Below are 20,456 nucleotides of genomic sequence, written 5' to 3'. Positions count from 1 at the left end.
TTATACTGGAATTCCAAATCCAATGTAGTTTATCATGAAAAAATATTTATGGCTAAAATGATGGAGTCTGATTCACCACTATGCTACACTGAAATCACTAAGGGTAAAATACCAGTCTTAATGCAATTTCTAGTCAGATTCCTAGTTCATATTTTCTGAAAGTTTATTTATTTATGTATTTATTTATTTATTTATTCCAGTTTGATGACTAGGGAGGTCCACTGGACTTGGGGAGCCCATTTTCAGTTGAGGCCTGGGGAGAAAAGCTCCACAATACATAGTTTAGTTACATGAATTAATTACAAAGAATCATTGCATTACAAATAACAGGTAGCATCATAAAATATCAAAGAAGGACTGATATATGGCCTTTAATACACACATTTGTTCATAGACCTTTATTGGCACAAACTGACATTTTACATTATACTTTGCTTCCATTAGGCATGTTTTGTTGAACTTTGCTCGGTATGCAAATACATTAGTGACATAGAATAGTTCTTGCTATTACATTAGAAGAAAACATTTTGAGTTTTCTCCTGAATAGCGATGTTATTTGTCACTGAAGTTATGCCCCCCTCAAAGTTTAAGTCACATGCATTAAACTATATTACATGAAGATAAATCAGTATATAGTCTTGTATAGCCATTTGAATGCTTTGTTCATTCGGAACAGACCTGTGTCTTACATTTTTTCAAGCTGAACACAGCATGTATTTGAATTGTACCATATTATTTTATGAAATCAGTAACAAAAATTATACTTTTGTCTTAGAAACATACTTGTATGTCCTGTCATGGTATATCTAATTGCAAAATAATGCTTATTTTACAGGTCTGATAGACTTGCACATATTTAAAATTCTGATGTTTGCTTTTTTCTTCCAGCTAAACAACAAAAACCTGATATTTTCAGAACTAAACCCCTGAATTATGATTAGAATACCTTTAAGTAGTAGAGAGATATTGTCATTTGAAACAAGAATTAAATTCAGAATAAAAACAAAATTAGATGACTGTATAAAGAATCAGACTTAAAGTCCTTAGTGTAGTCTAAGGTCTTTTTTATTACGGCAGATAATAAAAAACACCTTAAACTACAACAAGGACTCAGACTTTAAATCTTTATTTACAAAAAATATTTTAATGACATGAATCACTGAAAGTGTACTTAAACAAAGCTTTACTCCCTAACAGGTAACATCAACTCGACAAAACTTCGAGCCAAATAAAACAGAGAACCCGATACAACAGACGAGGAAGTGTCCCACCTAACATCAACGCTCAAATGAACTGAGATAACTGAGGTAACAGACAACTCAGTTTACAGCTTTGACAACTCTGGACAATCCTCTATTTACTTGTTTTTTTCCATACAATAAACTAATTAACCTCTTTCTTCTTAAACAGGTTATATTCACCTATGACAGACCAACCCCCCAGTGAGCCTCAACAAAGGAAAATGCTTAACACAGAAAACAAATATTAACCAGGAAGCTGCACACGCTCATCTAGTTTTGCTTGTATTGTTTTAGGCCCACCCCTGCATATTGTGAGGTGAGTGAGAGCTTTGCAGCTGATGACCACATTCTGGGCTTGGTGAGACAACTGACTTCACATGAGAACTCAAACCCAGGGCTGACATGCCATGCCTTACGTGTTCCTACTGCATTGCTGCCATGCCTTACTTGGTCTCCAACAAAGAAGATTTGTTAATGCCTATTTCCTAGCAAGTCTTGGCCATCTGAGGACCCTGTTTCCCTCATTCAAGGTACAAATAGTGGCCGCACTCATATAATAATTATAATCATATAATTAGTTTGGCAGAAGCGTTCAACTCAGTCTCACAGGCTTACTTATGGGGAGTAGTCAGTTTTTCTTGGCTTCCCTTCTGTCAAAATACATAACATTCAGGTTTTATAAAACTTATCTATTGCACCCATCCTACAGACTTGGATATCTCAAAAGTGTCATGCTGGACACATGAGACAATAGCAAGGCTGTCTGCTGTCACCCAGTCTCTTCTCACTAGCTACTGTGCTTGTAGCCCTTCTCTTTTGTACACCAACACAAGTTTAAGGGTTTGAAACTGTTGAACACAGTTGTTAAAGTGCTTAGATAAGTGAATGATTCACATCCCATCTAAGGTTTGCCCCTAGTACTAGCCACTTTACAAGATTTTACTGAGGTAATTGGTCTGAATCAGGACCAGTAAAACTTCTGCCTTCATGCCTTCCACACCTAGCACCCTACAGGATGTTTTAATTTCTGCAAGGACTCCGCAGATTACTTAGGATTCTGACTTACTACTAATTTAATTTATTGTTAGCTATTAACTGAAAGCTACTCTGGACAGCCTTTTTGTCTGAGGATGAAGACAATGATACCTGTCAGCTTTGAGGAGACTTATTATGGTGCATATGATATTTGATGCACTGTTCTATTATTTAACAAGGCACATGCTCTTTTCCATGAACATTATTTGGAGGAAGTGAAATTCAGAAACTTTATATGTAACTCCTTTAGAACAGTAAGCATTATAAAATAAATAAGGCAATACATTGTCTTACAAGTATGGGTGATCTGAACACTCCTGGGTTCAATGTCTAGTAATTTAGTGGATTCAAAAACCTGAAAAGCATCTCACATTTGTGCTGTACATTTAGTAGTATTTTGGTATGAGGAACCGCTATCCGATTATATACATTGATGAAGCATAGTTTTGGTCCCACACACAGCTTTCCTTCCATTAAAACACATGTACTGCCCTTGCTTCTGTTTGGACTCATAGTACCACACAGTGGAATGGTATGCTAAACAAATTTCATCCCTGGCTAATCAGATTTTTTTTTTTTTAACATTCCAAAACTCACTTTTCAGAGGACATTTTGGCATGCTCTACTGAAGTCATTACTTATTCATCTACTCTCTTAACAGGACATCCCTTTTGAAATGTACCTCTTAGATTTATCTAGCATAGTTATAACTCAAACCACCATGGTCTACAATGCCATGGCAATTTCCTTATAGATACCTCCAATCCAATAATTACAAGCCACAATGAAGATGACTGTATTGCGCACTATTCATATTCATTCATTCTGAAGGAGCTCTGGAAGTGTGCACCCTTATTATGTAATGGCTGCATCCTGCCTTTTGACAAAAATCAGGTTATATCCTCATAGTTCATGCAACTGTTCATATCTCCAGAACCATAAATACAACTAACAAATCATCACAAACTATTCTTTAGAGTGGTGAAGCTCATTAGATTACATGTTTAAATAAAATAAGTAAAACTTCCACTTGCTCAGTATTGACTAATGCTATATACATGCTGTTAGCAGCCTTTTATCCTTACAGCTGTCAGTTTTCATATGAAACTAAGCAGTTATGTCTCTACTGCTTGGTTGTTGACATATCTGTAGGAATATAAAAATTATGAGAAAGTTAATAGATAGTGTATGAACAGCACTTACTATCTCTGCAGCCCTTGACAAAAGTTAGGAATCAATGCTGCTGTTGCCTATCACGTGAAGCTATAGAATGAAATCTTTCAATGCCTTGAGTATGACTTGGTTTTGCAATTACTACTATAAATATGAAGAAACAATTTGAGATGCCTAGAGATATCACCAGGCTGGTACTATAGAAATGCCTAGGGATAATACTGGGGTTTAATGAGGTGTCTTAAAGCCATTCCATACTATAGGGAAAACTGGATTTCTTTTTTATCTCTGGGTAGAACTGAATCTCCATAGTAAACTGCTGAAATTAGGTTTTAATGTTCAGCTTCTGTACAGACTGACAATCACCTTACACATATGTATTTCACAAGTTTTGTCATGTTCTGTAGAGCTAGCTTGAAATTTGGTCTCAGAAACTTATTGACATAACATCCTTTGTCAGCTCTAGAATGGAATGAGGGTAAGAGTTAAGGGGGCTACGTTGTTTATCCCCACAGAACATGGTGGTTTAGGAATACCAGATTGGAAACTATATTAGAATTATGCAGTTAAGACTCAAATATGTAAATAAATATGTAAATATAACACGAGCAAGTACTTAAGCAGAAAAACAACATCCACAGAGAATACGTACTGCATGTGTAAAGCAGCAGAAAGTATTCAAAGAACTAAGCCAACAGATGTTAGTAATACATTTGTGTGTGTGTGTGTGTGAGTGTGTGTGTGTGTGTGTGTGTGTGTGTGTGTGTGTGTGTGTGTGTGTGTGTGTGTGTGTGTGTGTGTGTGTGTGTGTGTGTGTGTGTGAGGGTAAGTAATTCATACAGCCTATCTTGACCATGCCATGGCTTTCGACACCATTCCCCCCATTCTGGAATTATAGCTAAACTCACTAAACTAGGTATAAATCCCTACGTCACAAGATGGGTCGCCAACTGGCTTACTGACAGAACCCACACTGTAAAAGTTGCAGAGTCCAAATCTGACTTCAAAGCAGTGACAAGTGGAGTACCACAGGGTTCCGTCCCGGGACCTCTCCTGTTTGGTATCTACTTCTCTGAAGTACAGGCTAACACAGAAGGCCTCTGGCTAATGAAGTTCACAGATGACTGCAAGCTAGGAGCCTCAAGTTCAATGCCAAAAAGTGCAATGTCATCCCCTTTGGTAAAAACTCTGTACCCATGAACTACCATATAGGCAGCAATCTACTTAACACCGAATGCGTGATAAGAGATCTTGAGACCTAGGTGGACAGTAGTCTCTCCTTTGATAGTCACATTGCCACAGTAGCCAGGAAGTCCTTCTACATGGCACACCTCATCATAAAAGGGTTCTCATCCAGGAAAAAAGAGGTCATTGTTTCCCTCTGCTTGACACTCATTAGACCCATTATAGAGTACAACGCCCCTTTTGGAATGTACCTCACAAGACATCTGCAGCAGCTGGAAAGGCCACAGAAGGACCTCACAAAGAGGATTACTGGCCTCAAACAAATGCTCTACACTGACCGCCTCAAAAAACTCCAGCTTTACTCCATAGCATATCGCCTACTCTGAGGTGATCTCTGTCTAACATATAAAGCTATGTCAAACCCAGAGCTGTTGGACATGCTACACCTAAAAATACCAATCCCTCTGAGCTACACGCTCTAGGGACCTAAACCTTGTCACCACAATAAACAGGACATGCTGGAGGGATAGATTCCTGTCCCAGAGACTTCCCATACTCTGGAACAGGCTACCCATCTATGTCAAGCAAAGGTCTTCATTTGCACTCTTCAAGAAAAATCTTGATGAGTGGATGGGAAATAGGAAATACACCCCGGGGATCACTTCTTTGTCTCTGCTCGACAGTGGCACAGGAAAATAACTTTCTTGGGTGGCATAAGCCAGGGAACCTTGTTGGCTAGGCTTATGTAGGCCCTTGCGCCGATAGCCTAGTACCTACCTATGAACCTATGAACACACACACATGCACACACAATGTCAAGCCACTAAGTAATAATTTGCTGCATGCCACTCAACTGCCTGTTGGGAATCTTGTCCCATGTTATAAACAAATTGAGAGACAAGAGTTGACCTGAGCTTCAGCAAATAGATGGATGGATTATGTGAGAGAGGACCTGCAACAATCAAGCATGACTGTGGAAAAAAGTAGAAGAGTGGCACTGAATCAAGAGAGATGGTGATAGTTGACATGACACCCTGACCCCTTGTAGAAAAATGGGGAAAAAGGGAATGATCATGATGATGACATAAGAATCATTATGTATGTATATATATATGTGTGTGTGTGTGTGTGTGTGTGTGTGTGTGTGTGTGTGTGTGCGTGTGTGTGTGTGTGTGTGTGTGTGTGTGTGTGTGTGTGTGTGTGTGTGTGTGTATATATATACATATATATATATATATATATATATATATATATATATATATATATATATATATATATATATATATATATATATATATATATATATATATATATATATATATATATATATATATAGGGTCTATATTAGAACACCGAACATTCAAAATTTCGAGTGTTCTAATATCAAACCCTATGAATCAAAAATTTAAAACATTGAACATTCAGAACTTTCCTAGGGAAAAAAATTGCTGTTCCAAAACACATACACACAACACAAGCACACCAAACAAACAGCAATCCACACACATACACCTAAACTCTTACACCTAACCCTACACTAAACTATACATACACCACTAACTATCCACTTACCTTAACCCAAACCCTAACCCTAAAGTCTGTCACTATCACACAGTCACCTCACCCGCGCCCTAACCCTAACTCACCTACCCCGCCCTAACCCTCACGTCCACACAATCGCACACTTACCTGAACCCGACCTGTAACTTTCCACTACAGCGCTGAAAATACCGAAGCAGCAGAAATGGACAACCAAATTCTTTTCCTAGGAAAAAATTAGTTCTTCTGTTTCGTCGATATTTTCAGCATTCGCTGAAAATGGGTCAGTATTAGAACACTCGAAATTTTGAATGTTCGGTGTTCTAATATAGACCCTGTATATATATGTCTGTGTGTGTGTGTGTGTGTGTGTGTGTGTGTGTGTGTGTGTGTGTGTGTGTGTACCATGTGTATGTTTCAGGCTGTGTTCATTAACTGGTCAGATTACTGAAATATGCAGTGCTCCTGTGACCTTCATGACATACCTTTTACAAGAAGAGGAATTCCTAACCCAAATGTAGTGATCAGTATGCGAGAAAGCATGATTTATTTCCATGAAGCATTATGAACATACGTCATATTAATGTTTATGGTAATAACCTGGCCAGTGTGAATTTGCATGGTACTTCATGATATCAAATGAAAGTTTATGTAATCCTGCAAAAGTCTGTGATACCTGTTGTCTGATATTACTAGTCTGCAGATATTTGTAATTATTAAGTAAGTAAGATTCAATAATGAGGAATTAATTAGGAAAAGAGCGGGAAATTAACTAATTAATCCTGCTATATATACTTGTGATTTTTCTGTAATGAATTATAACCTGAAGAAGCATACAGGAGTATGTGAAAGCGCTTGTGTTGTGTTTAATAAAGACTTTTATACTTTACTACATCGTGGTGATCTACGTTTTGGCTTTTTCCTGGGACTTTATTGGCTTTTCAAACCGAGATCCTTGGATGGTAATCACCTTTATTTTGCTGCTATTTCTATTTTTATTGGGTCAGCATTACTGTCACACGATGGAAGATACTCCTATAGAACTGGACTACAATCCTATGCCTAAAGAAAATGTGAATAAATGGAAGGATATCATGAACCAACAGATAAATCCTCTACTGAATTTGGATCTGGACAGATCTCTACCAACGGATACTTATACAGGTACTGTCATTGACCACAAAGAATTTATTGCTAATCTTAGAGACTTGGAAAATAACATGTATAAGTTGCACAAACTGGTATGGCAAAGACGACATCTGGAGGCTTGCCTTCACTTCGGTGTGATTCCCAGAGGGATGCGTATTCTATGTATGCCAACCTATGGAGATACGCACCCTCTGCTATTAAAGCAATGGCAGGAACTTAATGTTGGCTTTAGCAAACAATACATCAAGCTCCTTATAGACTATCTTACTCCTATAGAGCAAGAACTTGCTGATAGAGTGAAAGAACAACATAAATACTTGAATGACAACTTTAAAGGAGAATTATTCACCAGAAAGGTTGATGCTATGTACACACAAGTCATGACATTTAGCGACAGGCTCCAACAAATGAAACAGAAGAAATTACACAGAGATTACAATGACTTTCAAACAGGCCAGATTTTTATCTGGCCGAGATATAATGCTGCTCAGAGTAATTCTAATAATCAAGCTCTGCACAACGTATCGCAACCATTTCAAACTGAAAATTCACAGGCTGCCACTAGTTTGAATGGCAACTCCTCCCCTAACTCCACGAACTCTGTACATCTTACCAACGTCATTCCACCGACTGAGATGACGCAAGTAGAGCGCCAAGATGCAGGCGTAGTAACATTGATGGTAGACACACCGCCACCAAACCAAGAAGGACTAAGACATAATATTCTACAAAAAGGTGCGAGACCCAAGGAAGGCTCCACAGCTATGCAGAATGCTTTTTTACCTTTTCCAGTAAAGTTTCGGGCATTGAATCGAAACAGATCAAGCAGTCGGGGGAGACGAAAAAGAAAGTACTCAGAAGAAAACATGGAGGTAAGGAGAAAGCAAAGGAATTGACTGATTTAACATTTAACTTATCTAGTCGTTCGTTGAATGAGTTTGAAACCTGCCTTTTAAATAAAGGCCTTTCGTTTGTTCTGTCACAGCAGAGTGGCATATCGGAGCTGCTGGTTGATCTACGCATGTTCTGTAGAAACGTTTTTTTAAGAATACACTTTAAAGACAATAACAACTGTAACATGGACAATAGAAATCATTTTAGAAAACCCAATATATTTATGCCTGATATGCCTAATGTTGTTAATTGTTTTCTGCAAGTCTGTGAAAGTGAATTTTATCACTATTTTTCACATTCTCCAGATGTTGATAAGAAATATCGTATTTATTATAATGTCAGCTATAATGAAAAGATGGCACTTAAGAATCTATCGACAGATAAAAGTATTACTTGCAAACCAGCTGACAAAGGTGGAGGACTTGTCTTGATGGACACTACTTTTTATAATGAATTAATGATAGCAATGCTGTCTGACACAGACAAATATATAGCTATAAGTGACATTGAGCTTGATAGATTGATTTTTCAGGTACATGATACTTTATACGACATGTTAATGTGTAGGCAGTTAAATAAAGAATTTTATGATTACTGCCTCACAGAATGCCCATTAATTCCAATGATAAAGGGACTTCCAAAAATACACAAGCAACTATTTCCCCCACCTATGCGACCTATAGTAGCAGGGAGTAAATGGTTGACAGAAAATATATCCATATATTTGGAGTCTAAACTGGGAGTTTTAGTGAAGAATGTACCGACCATATTAAGAGATACTCAGCAGTTACTGAAAGATCTAACTTCATTAGAACATGACATAGCTACAATACCATCCCTATTATTAGTTACTATGGATGTTAACAACCTTTTTACAGTAATACCAAATGAATATGGAGTAGAGGCGATAAGGGAAGTAATGTGTAGAGAAACCAGTATAGACAAGGATACACAATTACTTATAGGTACCTTGTTAGATCTGGTACTTAGCAACAATGTCTTTTCTTTCAATGACAAGCTTTACAAACAGGTATGGGGGGTTGCAATGGGCACCCCCTGTGCCAATTCATATGCAAATCTTGTTATGTACAATTGGGAATATCACTATATCTTCAATAGTATATACAAACAGAATATTATACTTTATAGACGATTCGTGGATGATATTCTGATTCTATGGAGAGGAGATACTAACTTACTGTTAAAATTTTGTGAATATTTGGAATCAACTACTGAATTCCTAAGATTTACAATGGAATATTCCAGTAAAACAGTTAATTATTTGGATATTACCATTTCATTAAATTTAGAGTCTAAACTTGATACCAGGATATATAGAAAGAAATGCTGGAAGAACGCTATTCTACAATACAGCAGCATGCACCCAAGACATGTTTTTGTAAATATAGTTAAAAACCAATTCATGAGAATAAATAGACTTTGTAGTAATATACTTGAAAGAAACCAGGAAATATTAAATATGAGGAATCTATTTATTATGAGAGGATACCCTGTAAATCTACTAGAAGAGATCAGTAATAACATCTTATTAACAACTAATGAAGTACATAAGTATACAGCTCATTATTCTGGGTACAAAATGGGTCCAAAAAGGACAGGGACTAAATATCAACCTGAATTAGCATCAGTAACCTCTAGCCATCAGGATTTTGTATCTCATTCCCGTTTGTAACCAGGTATACTAGTGACAACTATTATGTCACAGATATTATTAAAAGAAACTGGAATATTTTAACAGTGAACCAAGATGTTAAGAAAGTAGTGGGAAATAAACCTAGTTTTTGCTATAAGAACAGCAAGAACTTAAAGAGATTACTCTGCAATGATAAATTACACAAAGGGAATGATATAGATAAAGCAAAATCAATAGGGACCATACCCTGTCATAAATGTAATATGTGCAAACATATTTTAACAGATAATCACTTTTATATACCAGATCTCGATCAACACTATTATTTTAATATACAAGCAACCTGTGAGACTACAAATGTTATTTACCTGGCTACATGCAAGGACTGTCAGGCATACTATGTAGGCCTAACCACAAGAAAATTAAAAAATCGCATCTACAACCATATATATGAAATGAGGAAACAAGTGTTAACTAATGCACTAGCCAAACACGTTAATGAATACCATGATCATGGTTTCTATTTTCGTGTTATAGATGTGGTTAGAAGAGCAAAAAGGGGAGGAGATAACATGACATACATTGAAAATGTTGAACTTGAATGGATTTTGAAGCTTAAAGCACATATACCCCCAGGATTAAATAGCATGATTAGCTTGAAACCTGTTTTAGCCATGAGATAAAAACATATATATGATGTTATGTATCCATGTTTCATATCTTAGGCACTACAAATTGATATTGTCTTTGATAGTGGTAAGGTCATCAATTTTAAAATATTAGATTATTGTAATTTATTACACATATTTATTTATATTATATAAATGTTTTTCATTGATTTTTTATACACAATATTTATTAATAATACCCTATTTATTACTATTATTATCTCTATGTCTATTGATTTGCTTGTCCTGATGGACATAATTATATATTACATGTATATATATTTCTAAAAGAACTTTCATAAAAGTTTTTAAAGATTTCTTCACCATAAGTAGTGTTTTACATATGAGATTGAGTAACATGTTTGCATTTATAGATATTTAATAATGAGATGCAGAGACAAATAAGAATAGAAAAATGTGTTATAAATATACACTATGAGAGATTTATTTAACCATTTCTTATAAACTACATGTGCTTCTATGTCTAATTGAACAATATAGGTTGAATGATATATTACTACTATTATCTTTTACTGTTATATAAAATTTTACATATTTTACATATTTACATATTCTTCATGTTTTTATGTTAATGTGTATCCATAATGACCTAGTATTATCAATAGCAATGTACATATCTATTAGCTAGGATGAGTTTTTGGAATTCTACATATAGAATATAGACAACACTGTTATAATGAAGATTTGCCTATGTAACAAAGAGCCAAATAGTTTTACTTGCCCTTTAAGGAAATGTAGAATAAAGAAAGTAAGTAAGATTCAATAATGAGGAATTAATTAGGAAAAGAGCGGGAAATTAACTAATTAATCCTGCTATATATACCTGTGATTTTTCTGTAATGAATTATAACCTGAAGAAGCATACAGGAGTATGCGAAAGCGCTTGTGTTGTGTTTAATAAAGACTTTTATACTTTACTACATCGTGGTGATCTACGTTTTGGCTTTTTCCTGGAAATTATTAAGTAATAAAATATCCATTAGAGTTGCAGCTGGCTTATCTAGTGTCTAGTGCCCATTCCTGAGGTAGAGCCCTACCCCCTCATATTTTCAGCAAAGTATGAAAAAAAAACGATTTAGGCTTACTCATACCAATCAGTTTCTTAGAGCAGACCCACAGCCTCAGCTCTTCAAGTAAAGAGTAAAAAAAAAAAATGCTGGTAATAAAACATAATGAAGGAAGTAATATATCCTGTAACACTTGGGGCAACTACTCCCTTCGCTCACCCTAGACTTACTACTGTTATGTATATATGTATAAATATAATATTTCTGAAATATCTCAGGGATTGCCCACCTGGGTTCATTGTTGAAAAGCATTTTCACATGTCCATTCACCACAAATATCAGACAAATAGAATTCTCAGTACCAATGAAAGCATGTGTCATTTTCTGGAAATATTATGGTTATATCTGATATGTTAGTAATTCTGTTAGTAACTTCAGCTGGAAGGTGTTTATATGATACTTCATAGTATGAAGAGAAATATTCACAGTGCATGAAAAGCTCTGAACTGACAGCTGGTGTCTAACTTCGTTGTTTTGCAGATATTTAAATTCATGCGTCCATTAATATGGGAATATGCCTACAAGCTATAATTATGCAAATATCTCAAAAACTTTGCAACTTCTACAAAAATACTTTGCAGCAAATTGAAGGTAGTTGCATAAGCAAATGTCATAAAATCACCATTATGTCTGCTTACATATATACATACACTCACACACCTATATTATATACACATACACATCCCGCCCCCACCCCCCATTAAGGAAACCACAGCAAAATATTTCTCCAATGCCAACTTCATGCTTCTTAAGACAGAAGTGGTGAACTTCATGACACCCATGCAGATGGACAATACAGTTACAACTGCTGAATCCTGCACAAATACACTCTATAAGCACTCACACAAGTGCTTGGATCATGCTATCCCAGACAGAACCAAGACGCTATCCTCCAAAAAAGGAAGCCAATCTGGTGGTCCCCTGTCATAAACAAACTGTGTAACAGAAGGAAGAAACTGTTGCAAAAGAGAGTAAAATCCCATGAGTGGAGGAGCTCTCTGGTCAGCCTCAGTAAGAAGCTGAGGTCCCTTATAAGATCCTCCAAAGCTAGCTATGAAAACAAAATCGCCACTAATTCCAAGGACAACCACAAAGCATTCTATAGCTATGCCAAGAATCTCGATGGCAACACCCAGATCTGCTCTGAGTTACAGCACAAAGGCATGAAAATTACAGAACCAACTAATATTGCCAACATCCTGGCAGATAGGTTCAGTGCTAACTTCACCCATCTCTCACCCCCTAAAGGGCCCATATCTATACAAGAAGAATGCAGAGTCCCTGTAATCACAACTACGCAGGTAAAAGCTGCACTCTCTAAAGCTAAAAACACAGCATCCATGGGACTGGACAACATCCCAGGCTGCATTTTACATGAACTTCAGAACAAACTGGCTCCCCACTTAAGCACCATGTTAAATAATAGCCTCGCATCAGGCTTTGTGCCCACTGAATGGCGCACAGAACAGTTATCCCACTCCATAAAGGGGGAGCCACCACTGATCCCGGAAACTATCGACCTATTAGCCTGACGAACCTGGTCTGCAAGGCCATGGAATGTATCATCATGGAACCCATAAACAAAGACATTGGTAACCTCCAAACTCTGGATCCCACCCAGTTCGGGTTTGTGAAAGGCAGATCATGCCTCCTGAACCTTATCTACTTCTTTGAGGCAGTCACCAAAGCCGTAGATGAGGGTAAGTAATTCACACAGCCTATCTTGACCACGCCAAGGCTTTCGACACCATCCCCCATTCTGGAAATATAGCAAAACTCACTAAATTAGGTATAAATCCCTACGTCACAAGATGGGTTGACAACTGGCTTACTGACAGAACCCACACTGTAAAAGTTGCAGTCTCCAAATCTGACCTCAAAGCAGTGACAAGTGGAGTACCACAGTGTTCCGTCCTGGGACCTCTCCTGTTTGGTATCTACTTTTCTGAAGTACAGGCTAACACAGAAGGCCTCTGGCTAATGAAGTTCGCAGATGACTGCAAGCTAGGAGCCTCAAGCTCAATGCCAAAAAGTGCAATGTCATCCCCTTTGGTAAAAACTCTGTACCCATGAACTACCATATAGGCAGCAATCTACTTAACACTGAATGCGTGATAAGAGACCTTGGGACCCAGGTGGACTGTAGTCTCTCCTTTGATAGTCACATTGCCACAGTAGCCAGGAAGTCCTTCTACATGGCACACCTCATCATAAAAGGGTTCTCATCCAGGAAAAAAGAGGTCATTGTTCCCCTCTGCTTGACACTCATTAGACCCATTATAGAGTACAACACCCCTTTTGGAATGTACCTCACAAGACATCTGCAGCAGCTGGAAAGGCTACAGAAGTACCTCACAAAGAGGATTACTGGCCTCAAACAAATGCCCCCACACTGACCACCTCAAAAAACTCCAGCTTTACTCCGTAGCATATTGCCTACTCTGAGGTGATCTCTGCTAACATATAAAGCTATGTCAAACCCAGAGCTGTTGGACATGCTACACCTAAAGAAATCCCAATCCCTCTGAGCTACACGCTCAAGGGACCTAAACCTTGTCACCACAATAAACAGGACATGCTGGAGGGATAGATTCCTGTCCCAGAGACTTTCCATACTCTGGAGCAGGCTACACATCTATGTCAAGCAAAGTTCTTCATTAGCACTCTTCAAGAAAAATCTTGATGAGTGGATGGGCAATAGGAAATACACCCCGGGGATCACTTCTGTGTCTCTGCTCGACAGTGGCACAGGAAAATAACTTTCTTGGGTGGCATAAGCTAGGGAACCTTGTTGGCTAGGCTTATGTAGGCCCTTGGGCCGATAGCCTAGTACCTACCTATGAACCTATGAACACACACACACACGCACACACAATGTCAAGCCACTAAGTAATAATTTGCTGCATGCCACTCAACTGCCTGTTGGGAATCTTGTCCCATGTTATAAACAAATCGAGATGACAAGAGTTGACCTGAGCTTCAGCAAATAGATGGATGGATTGTGTGAAAGAGGACCTGCGACAATTAAGCATGACTGTGGAAAAAAGTAGGAGAGTGTCACTGAATCAAGAGAGATGGTGATACTTGACATGACACCCTGACCCCTTGTAGAAAAATGGGGAAAAAGGGAATGATCATGATGATGACATAAGAATCATTATGTATGTATATATGTGTGTGTGTGTGTGTGTGTGTGTGTGTGTGTGTGTGTGTGTGTGTGTGTGTGTGTGTGTGGTGTGTGTGTGTGTGTGTATGTATATATATATATATATATATATATATATATATATATATATATATATATATATATATGGTCTATATTAGAACACCGAACATTCAAAATTTCGAGTGTTCTAATATCGAACCCTATGAATCAAAAATTTAAAACATTGAACATTCAGAACAGCGATTTTTTTTCCTAGGGAAAATAATTGCTGTTCCAAAACACATACACACAACACAAGCACACCAAACAAACAGCAATCCACACACATACACCTAAACTCTTACACCTAACCCTACACTAAACTATACATTCACCACTAACTATCCACTTACCTTAACCCAAACCCTAACCCTAAAGTCCGTCACTATCGCACAGTCACCTCACCAGCGCCCAAACCCTAACTCACCTACCCCGCCCTAACCCTCACGTCCACACAATCGCAAACGTACCTGAACCCGACATGTAACTTTCCACCACAGCGCTGAAAATACCGAAGCAGCAGAAATGGACAACCAAATTCTTTCCCTAGGAAAAAATTAGGTCTTCTGTTTCTTCGATATTTTCAGCGTTTGCTGAAAATGGGTCGATATTAAAACACTCGAAATTTTGAACGTTTGGTGTTCTAATATTGACCCTGTATATATATATATATATATATATGTGTGTGTGTGTGTGTGTGTGTGTGTGTGTGTGTGTGTGTGTGTGTGTGTATATATATATATATATATATATATATAAAATATATAAAAATATATATATATATATATATATATATATATATATATATATATATATATATATATATATGTGTGTGTGTGTTTGTGTGTGTGTATAAAATTAGCAAGGTTGGGGTGTGGAAACTGAGCTTGCCCCTTCAAAAACAAAGTTTGTTGTTGTTTGTTTTAGTTTAGATGTTGCATGTTTAGAGGTTGTTTGCCAGTGCATGCATAATAAAGTGTAAGCATTAATGTTGGTAATGTTTGGATTTTATGTTTGGAAGGTTGACATATGGATGTCTCAACAAAAGTAAGTTTATCAAGTAAGTTCATATAAGCTCATTTCTATACTAGGCAGTTTTTTTCATAATATAGTCTAGTATTCCCAATATTTAACTGAGTGATATGTAGCAAAGTCTTACTTAGCACTTTGATGTTCTGTTATTGTGGAGCATACACCTGACAAAACAGTTTTCATGGCATGCTGCTGGATGTATGTAAAATTTGCTGATGTCCTGAATTTAATGGAGTACTTTTCATGTCATGCTATCATGGACCTATGTAGTATTTATGATACCAGAACACAATGGTAGATTCTTTGATGTGTGTCCCATTGGTCTATATAATTTATTTGACTGACACGTGATAATGTACACATTTTAACAACATTTTTTAAGGGGGATATATAAGTTTTGAAACCTGAACACAGCAGCAATTTCTTCCTATAAAGTGTTATGTTGGTATGCTGCTTTTCAAATGCTTGAATGGTATTGCTCCTACAAGGTTATAGTTTATTTAATTATACCCCTTTTCAATGAAGCCTGTGAGGTGGAGTCCAACCAACTAAGAAACAGTTTGCTGAACTTTTTTTTTCACAACTCCGACCTATGCTGGAACAGACTTCTATACTCCATTCGCTAATATAACAAATTCTAAAGTCTTCAAACGCCTGGGCAAATAATATTTCTCATTGATAAACTGCCCTGTGCTTTGGCCACTGTTGTCCAACCAAATAAATACTGTGTTCCACATCATGCAGCCTTGCACTAGTCAAGTGACAACATACCCTCATGGGCAACCACTGGAACCAGATGGCATATAAACGTTTCACAGCATGTTGTGCTGAGCTTAAGAAATGTTTGCATTTTCTGAAACTGTCAGAAAATTAGCAACCTGCTGGTTATAGTCTTATGCACTATCTGTACTATATGTACTATATGAACTCCCTGCTTCTGATGACATGTTTTTCTCATTAAACTTTTCTTTCTTTCTTGGACTAGATAAATTATCAAATTACTCTAACTATATTGTAGAGAGGGTCTTTCAGCATTTCAACAGTTTCGGAAGGTAGAGATGAATCTCCTGGTATAAAAAAATAACCATGTATCGTTCTCTGCAACAATGACAAATTGCTGCAGTAAAGAGAACAACTATATATTCATTAGAAGAAAGTCAGCTTTTGTTCTGTAGCTAAAACTTAAGCCTACATCACTTTGCTAAGTGAAGAACTGGACAAACTGCTACTCATTCTAATTTGGTGAATAGTTCATAGATATCTGTTTTCAGTTGATATAGTTCACCACACCCTTTTCATACGCATCACATTTTGTAGAAGGATTCTGCTTTCAGTTAGAGCTAATAAGAACTTTTTTTTTTTTTTTTTTTTTTTTTTTCATGTTAAGGTCCAGAAAGTAAACATCAGGATATCCTGAGGCCTTAATTAATGCCAAACTCATATAATAAAAAATAATTTTGATGTTTGCAAATCAATTAAAATCTTAACACCAGACTCAAAATTAAATATGTTACTTAATGCGGTTCATAATGTTTGTTCAGTGTATGTAATCAATTCTGTACCTTACTCAAGCATTTGCAACTGAAATAGGTGATGTAATCAACAGTGCATTAAGATATGTGACTCTTTCAACTTCTTTTTTTTTTCCTCAGATGTATGTGGTTTTGCAACAGTATATTCTAAATGGATTTATTATTACTATTATTATGAACTTTCTGTTGATATTTGGGAAGTCTCTGTGCAGAATTGAGTGGTATACATTTTAGTATGCTTAATATGCTGTTCTGTTGCTTTGTTGTGAGCTGTTTATATTAGAAGGTCTATGTAAATGTGTACATTTTGTTTACCTTTTAGAAACTACATGAGCAACAAAGATGGTGAGCCCTTTACAGCAGCTTTCTGCTTTGTTGTATGTCTGTTCTTCATGTTTTGAACTGTAAGCAGTGCCTTTGCATAATCAGTATACCTGATTCCATGATCCTTCCTGAGATACTGGATGTCAGAACCACTGAAAGTTATCCTGCAGCATTATAGTTGCAGCTTATCACTGTAAAACAGTCTACTGCCAGCTGGAAGAACCAGTAGAAATTTCCCTCAGTATTATGGGTACAGATTATCATTCTAGAACAATCTACTTCTAGCTGGAAGAATCAGTGAACATTTCCTGTAGTATTATAGGTACAAGTTATCAATCTAGAACAATATACTGCCAATTGGAAGAACCAGTGAAAATTTTTCCTGCAGAATTCTGGATACAGGATATCACTCTAGAACAGTCTACTGCCAGCAGGGATTGGTGCAACAATCATCTTATCTATGTGTTAATTAGAACAAGTATATTGAGAAAATATATTCACTGTGAAGTAATACAGAATGAACTTGCCGTTATAAACTTAATTATTAACACTGTTTAGATTCTGTTTATGTCTCAAAAATATATTTCAACAAAGTATTTGAAGAGTGAATTTTCTGTTAATTATTTTCTTTTATCAGCTACTTGATGCAGAAGCAATGCATGTGTATATCTAAGGTGTATACCAACGCATGCACACACATTTACATACATATATAGACTATATACAGTAAAGTAGTAGTAGTCGTAGCTGAACTAGATGTTCTTTTGAGTTGGTAATGTAGATCATTGAATTGTCATCTCTTATCTCAGAGTATCCCCCAGTTTTGTACTTAATTAAAAAAAAAATCAGCAGCGGTCAAGAAAAGGGACAGTTCACATATACTTTATATATGTAATGCTCCATTCAGAAAAACAGAAATATATTAACAAGAGTATTTACATTTCAGAAGGCACATTAAATCATAACAGTAGCAGGCTGAATTTTGGTAGGTAAATTGTCAAAAGCATCATCAGTATATCAACCATGCACCTTAGCTTTATGGAAGTGGTTCCCATTCTTTGAGGAAAAGTTTCCTGTTTGCCTTCTGCAGTGTGAGCTCAATAATGCAGTTCACAGCACTTACAAAAATATTGTATGATTTCAGACAAAACAACAGCAAATCCCAACTCTTACTGCATGCAGAGATTCACCTATATATACCGCTGTGTGTGTGTATTGGCTACTGTCTTCAAATTAGGGAACATCTATCTTCCATGCAATTATCACTGCATCTGGACTAGCAAGGAGCCCATGGACAGTTAGATTCTGAGTTTCCATTGAAAAGTCCTTTGCCTTTCAGCTAGAAAAACATTCATGTGGTGATTTTAAGTTCAAATTGAACTCAGACACACGCATAAAGTACAGTCTTCTCCCTCTCACTACACAATCACATGTTCGTTAATAGTGGTCAGTATATCTCTATCAGCCATTTATGAGTGAGTGGTAGAAGTGATAGCATTCTGTTGGCATTTCATTTATTGTCATATATTTCAGCCATCAGATATGTATTTACTGACATTTGTTTACGGGGAAAGTTTGACTGGGCAATAAGTCATTTTCAGCAGAGACCTGACAAGAAAAGCAGGAACATATTACAGGAGACTAAAACAGTACAATATAGCAAACATAAACATTTGATAAGGATTGTCATTATTACAAGCATGATGTAATATAACAGAGTTGTAAAGTTTGTCATTTTTACAAGTATAGTCCACAGTGACCAAAGAAAATAATAAGCTTGTCTAGTGAGAGAGCAAAGCTTAATTTGTTTCAATTAGAAGTATAGATTCCATGCCAGGGTAGATGGAGCATATAAGGCTATGTATGTAATTATGTGCGTGGGCCATTAAGCTATGTTATGGAGGTGCACCAACACTGCAGTGCGCTACTCACTGGGGATAAATCCAGTAGCTAAACTTAGGTTAATCAGGCTAAGGAGTGGATATGTGAGAGCATGTTTAACATTATTACTTAAAGAACCAGGTATATTGTCAGGTCCCATGGAAAAGTAAATTTGGTTATGGTTAGCACTTTTAGTAAATGATTTTAGATGTAATTGGGGGATACAAGTCTTGGAAGTGAGGTTTGCTCCATATTTGTTTGCAAGGATACTGGCAACATCTATTGGGTCAGTATAGGAAGCATCATAATGAATAGGTTTCAGAGTCTTGTTGGGTATTGTTTATTTTCTAACTTAGCAAAAAAAAAAAAAAGGATGTATAATTATCTTTGGCTTTAGAGGACAGCATAAGTTCAGGTGTTCACCTTAGTATACCTAATAGTGTTTTGCTTTTTTTTTTGTAATGCTTTTGATAGTTTACTTGAGAAGATTTGGGTAGATAAAATTTGCATGGAAATTATGAGGGAAAAAGAGGAAAAATTAGTCATAATCTTTATAAGTTTTAGCTTGGATAACAAGGAACCATCTTGTCACAGAAAGGTGAACTGATGGAATGTCTACTGGAGTGGATGTTGAAGTGCAGGTTAACAGGATCGATGTCCTTCAAGGATGCATCTGCAGTCATCACATATGGGTTGTCCTGCCTCAGGCAGCCCTTCGGTCGGCCGGATTCCAAAGTCTGGGTCTGGCTTCGGCTGATGTCGCACTTTCCCCGACATCAGAGCGTCTGGGGTATAAAAGCATCAGCCGACGCCATCTTCCTCAGTCTTTCTTGCCGCGTGGTGCCCGAAGCAGAAG

The 20,456-nt window shown here is 36.8% G+C and overlaps 1 protein-coding gene across 5 annotated transcripts in view; it reads left to right on the top strand.

Annotated features, from left to right (window-relative positions):
• The window catches only part of LOC122793310 (protein RUFY3-like), a 1,534,975-nt gene extending 1,516,654 nt beyond the window's left edge, over positions 1-18,321 (top strand). For 4 of the 5 annotated variants that reach the window (XR_006363465.1, XR_006363464.1, XR_006363463.1 and 1 more), the window contains 3 exons: positions 1,198-1,307; positions 1,411-1,557; positions 17,718-18,321. Coding sequence is in view for 1 of the 5 variants with exons in the window: in XM_044061194.1 (XP_043917129.1) it covers positions 1,198-1,275 (78 nt within the window). In the remaining 4 variants the exon portion in view is untranslated. The remainder of the gene's footprint in view (positions 1-1,197; positions 1,308-1,410; positions 1,558-17,717) is intronic. The other variant, XM_044061194.1, reaches the window with a different exon arrangement.
• Positions 18,322-20,456: the final 2,135 nt, after the last annotated feature.

Source organism: Protopterus annectens, chromosome 2.part0 (assembly GCF_019279795.1).
Source record: "Protopterus annectens isolate FY-2018-M chromosome 2.part0, PAN1.0, whole genome shotgun sequence".
In the NCBI taxonomy this organism is placed as follows: domain Eukaryota; kingdom Metazoa; phylum Chordata; order Ceratodontiformes; family Protopteridae; genus Protopterus; species Protopterus annectens.
Note: the sequence above shows the minus strand (reverse complement) of the source record. Positions and strands in the feature narration are given on the sequence as shown.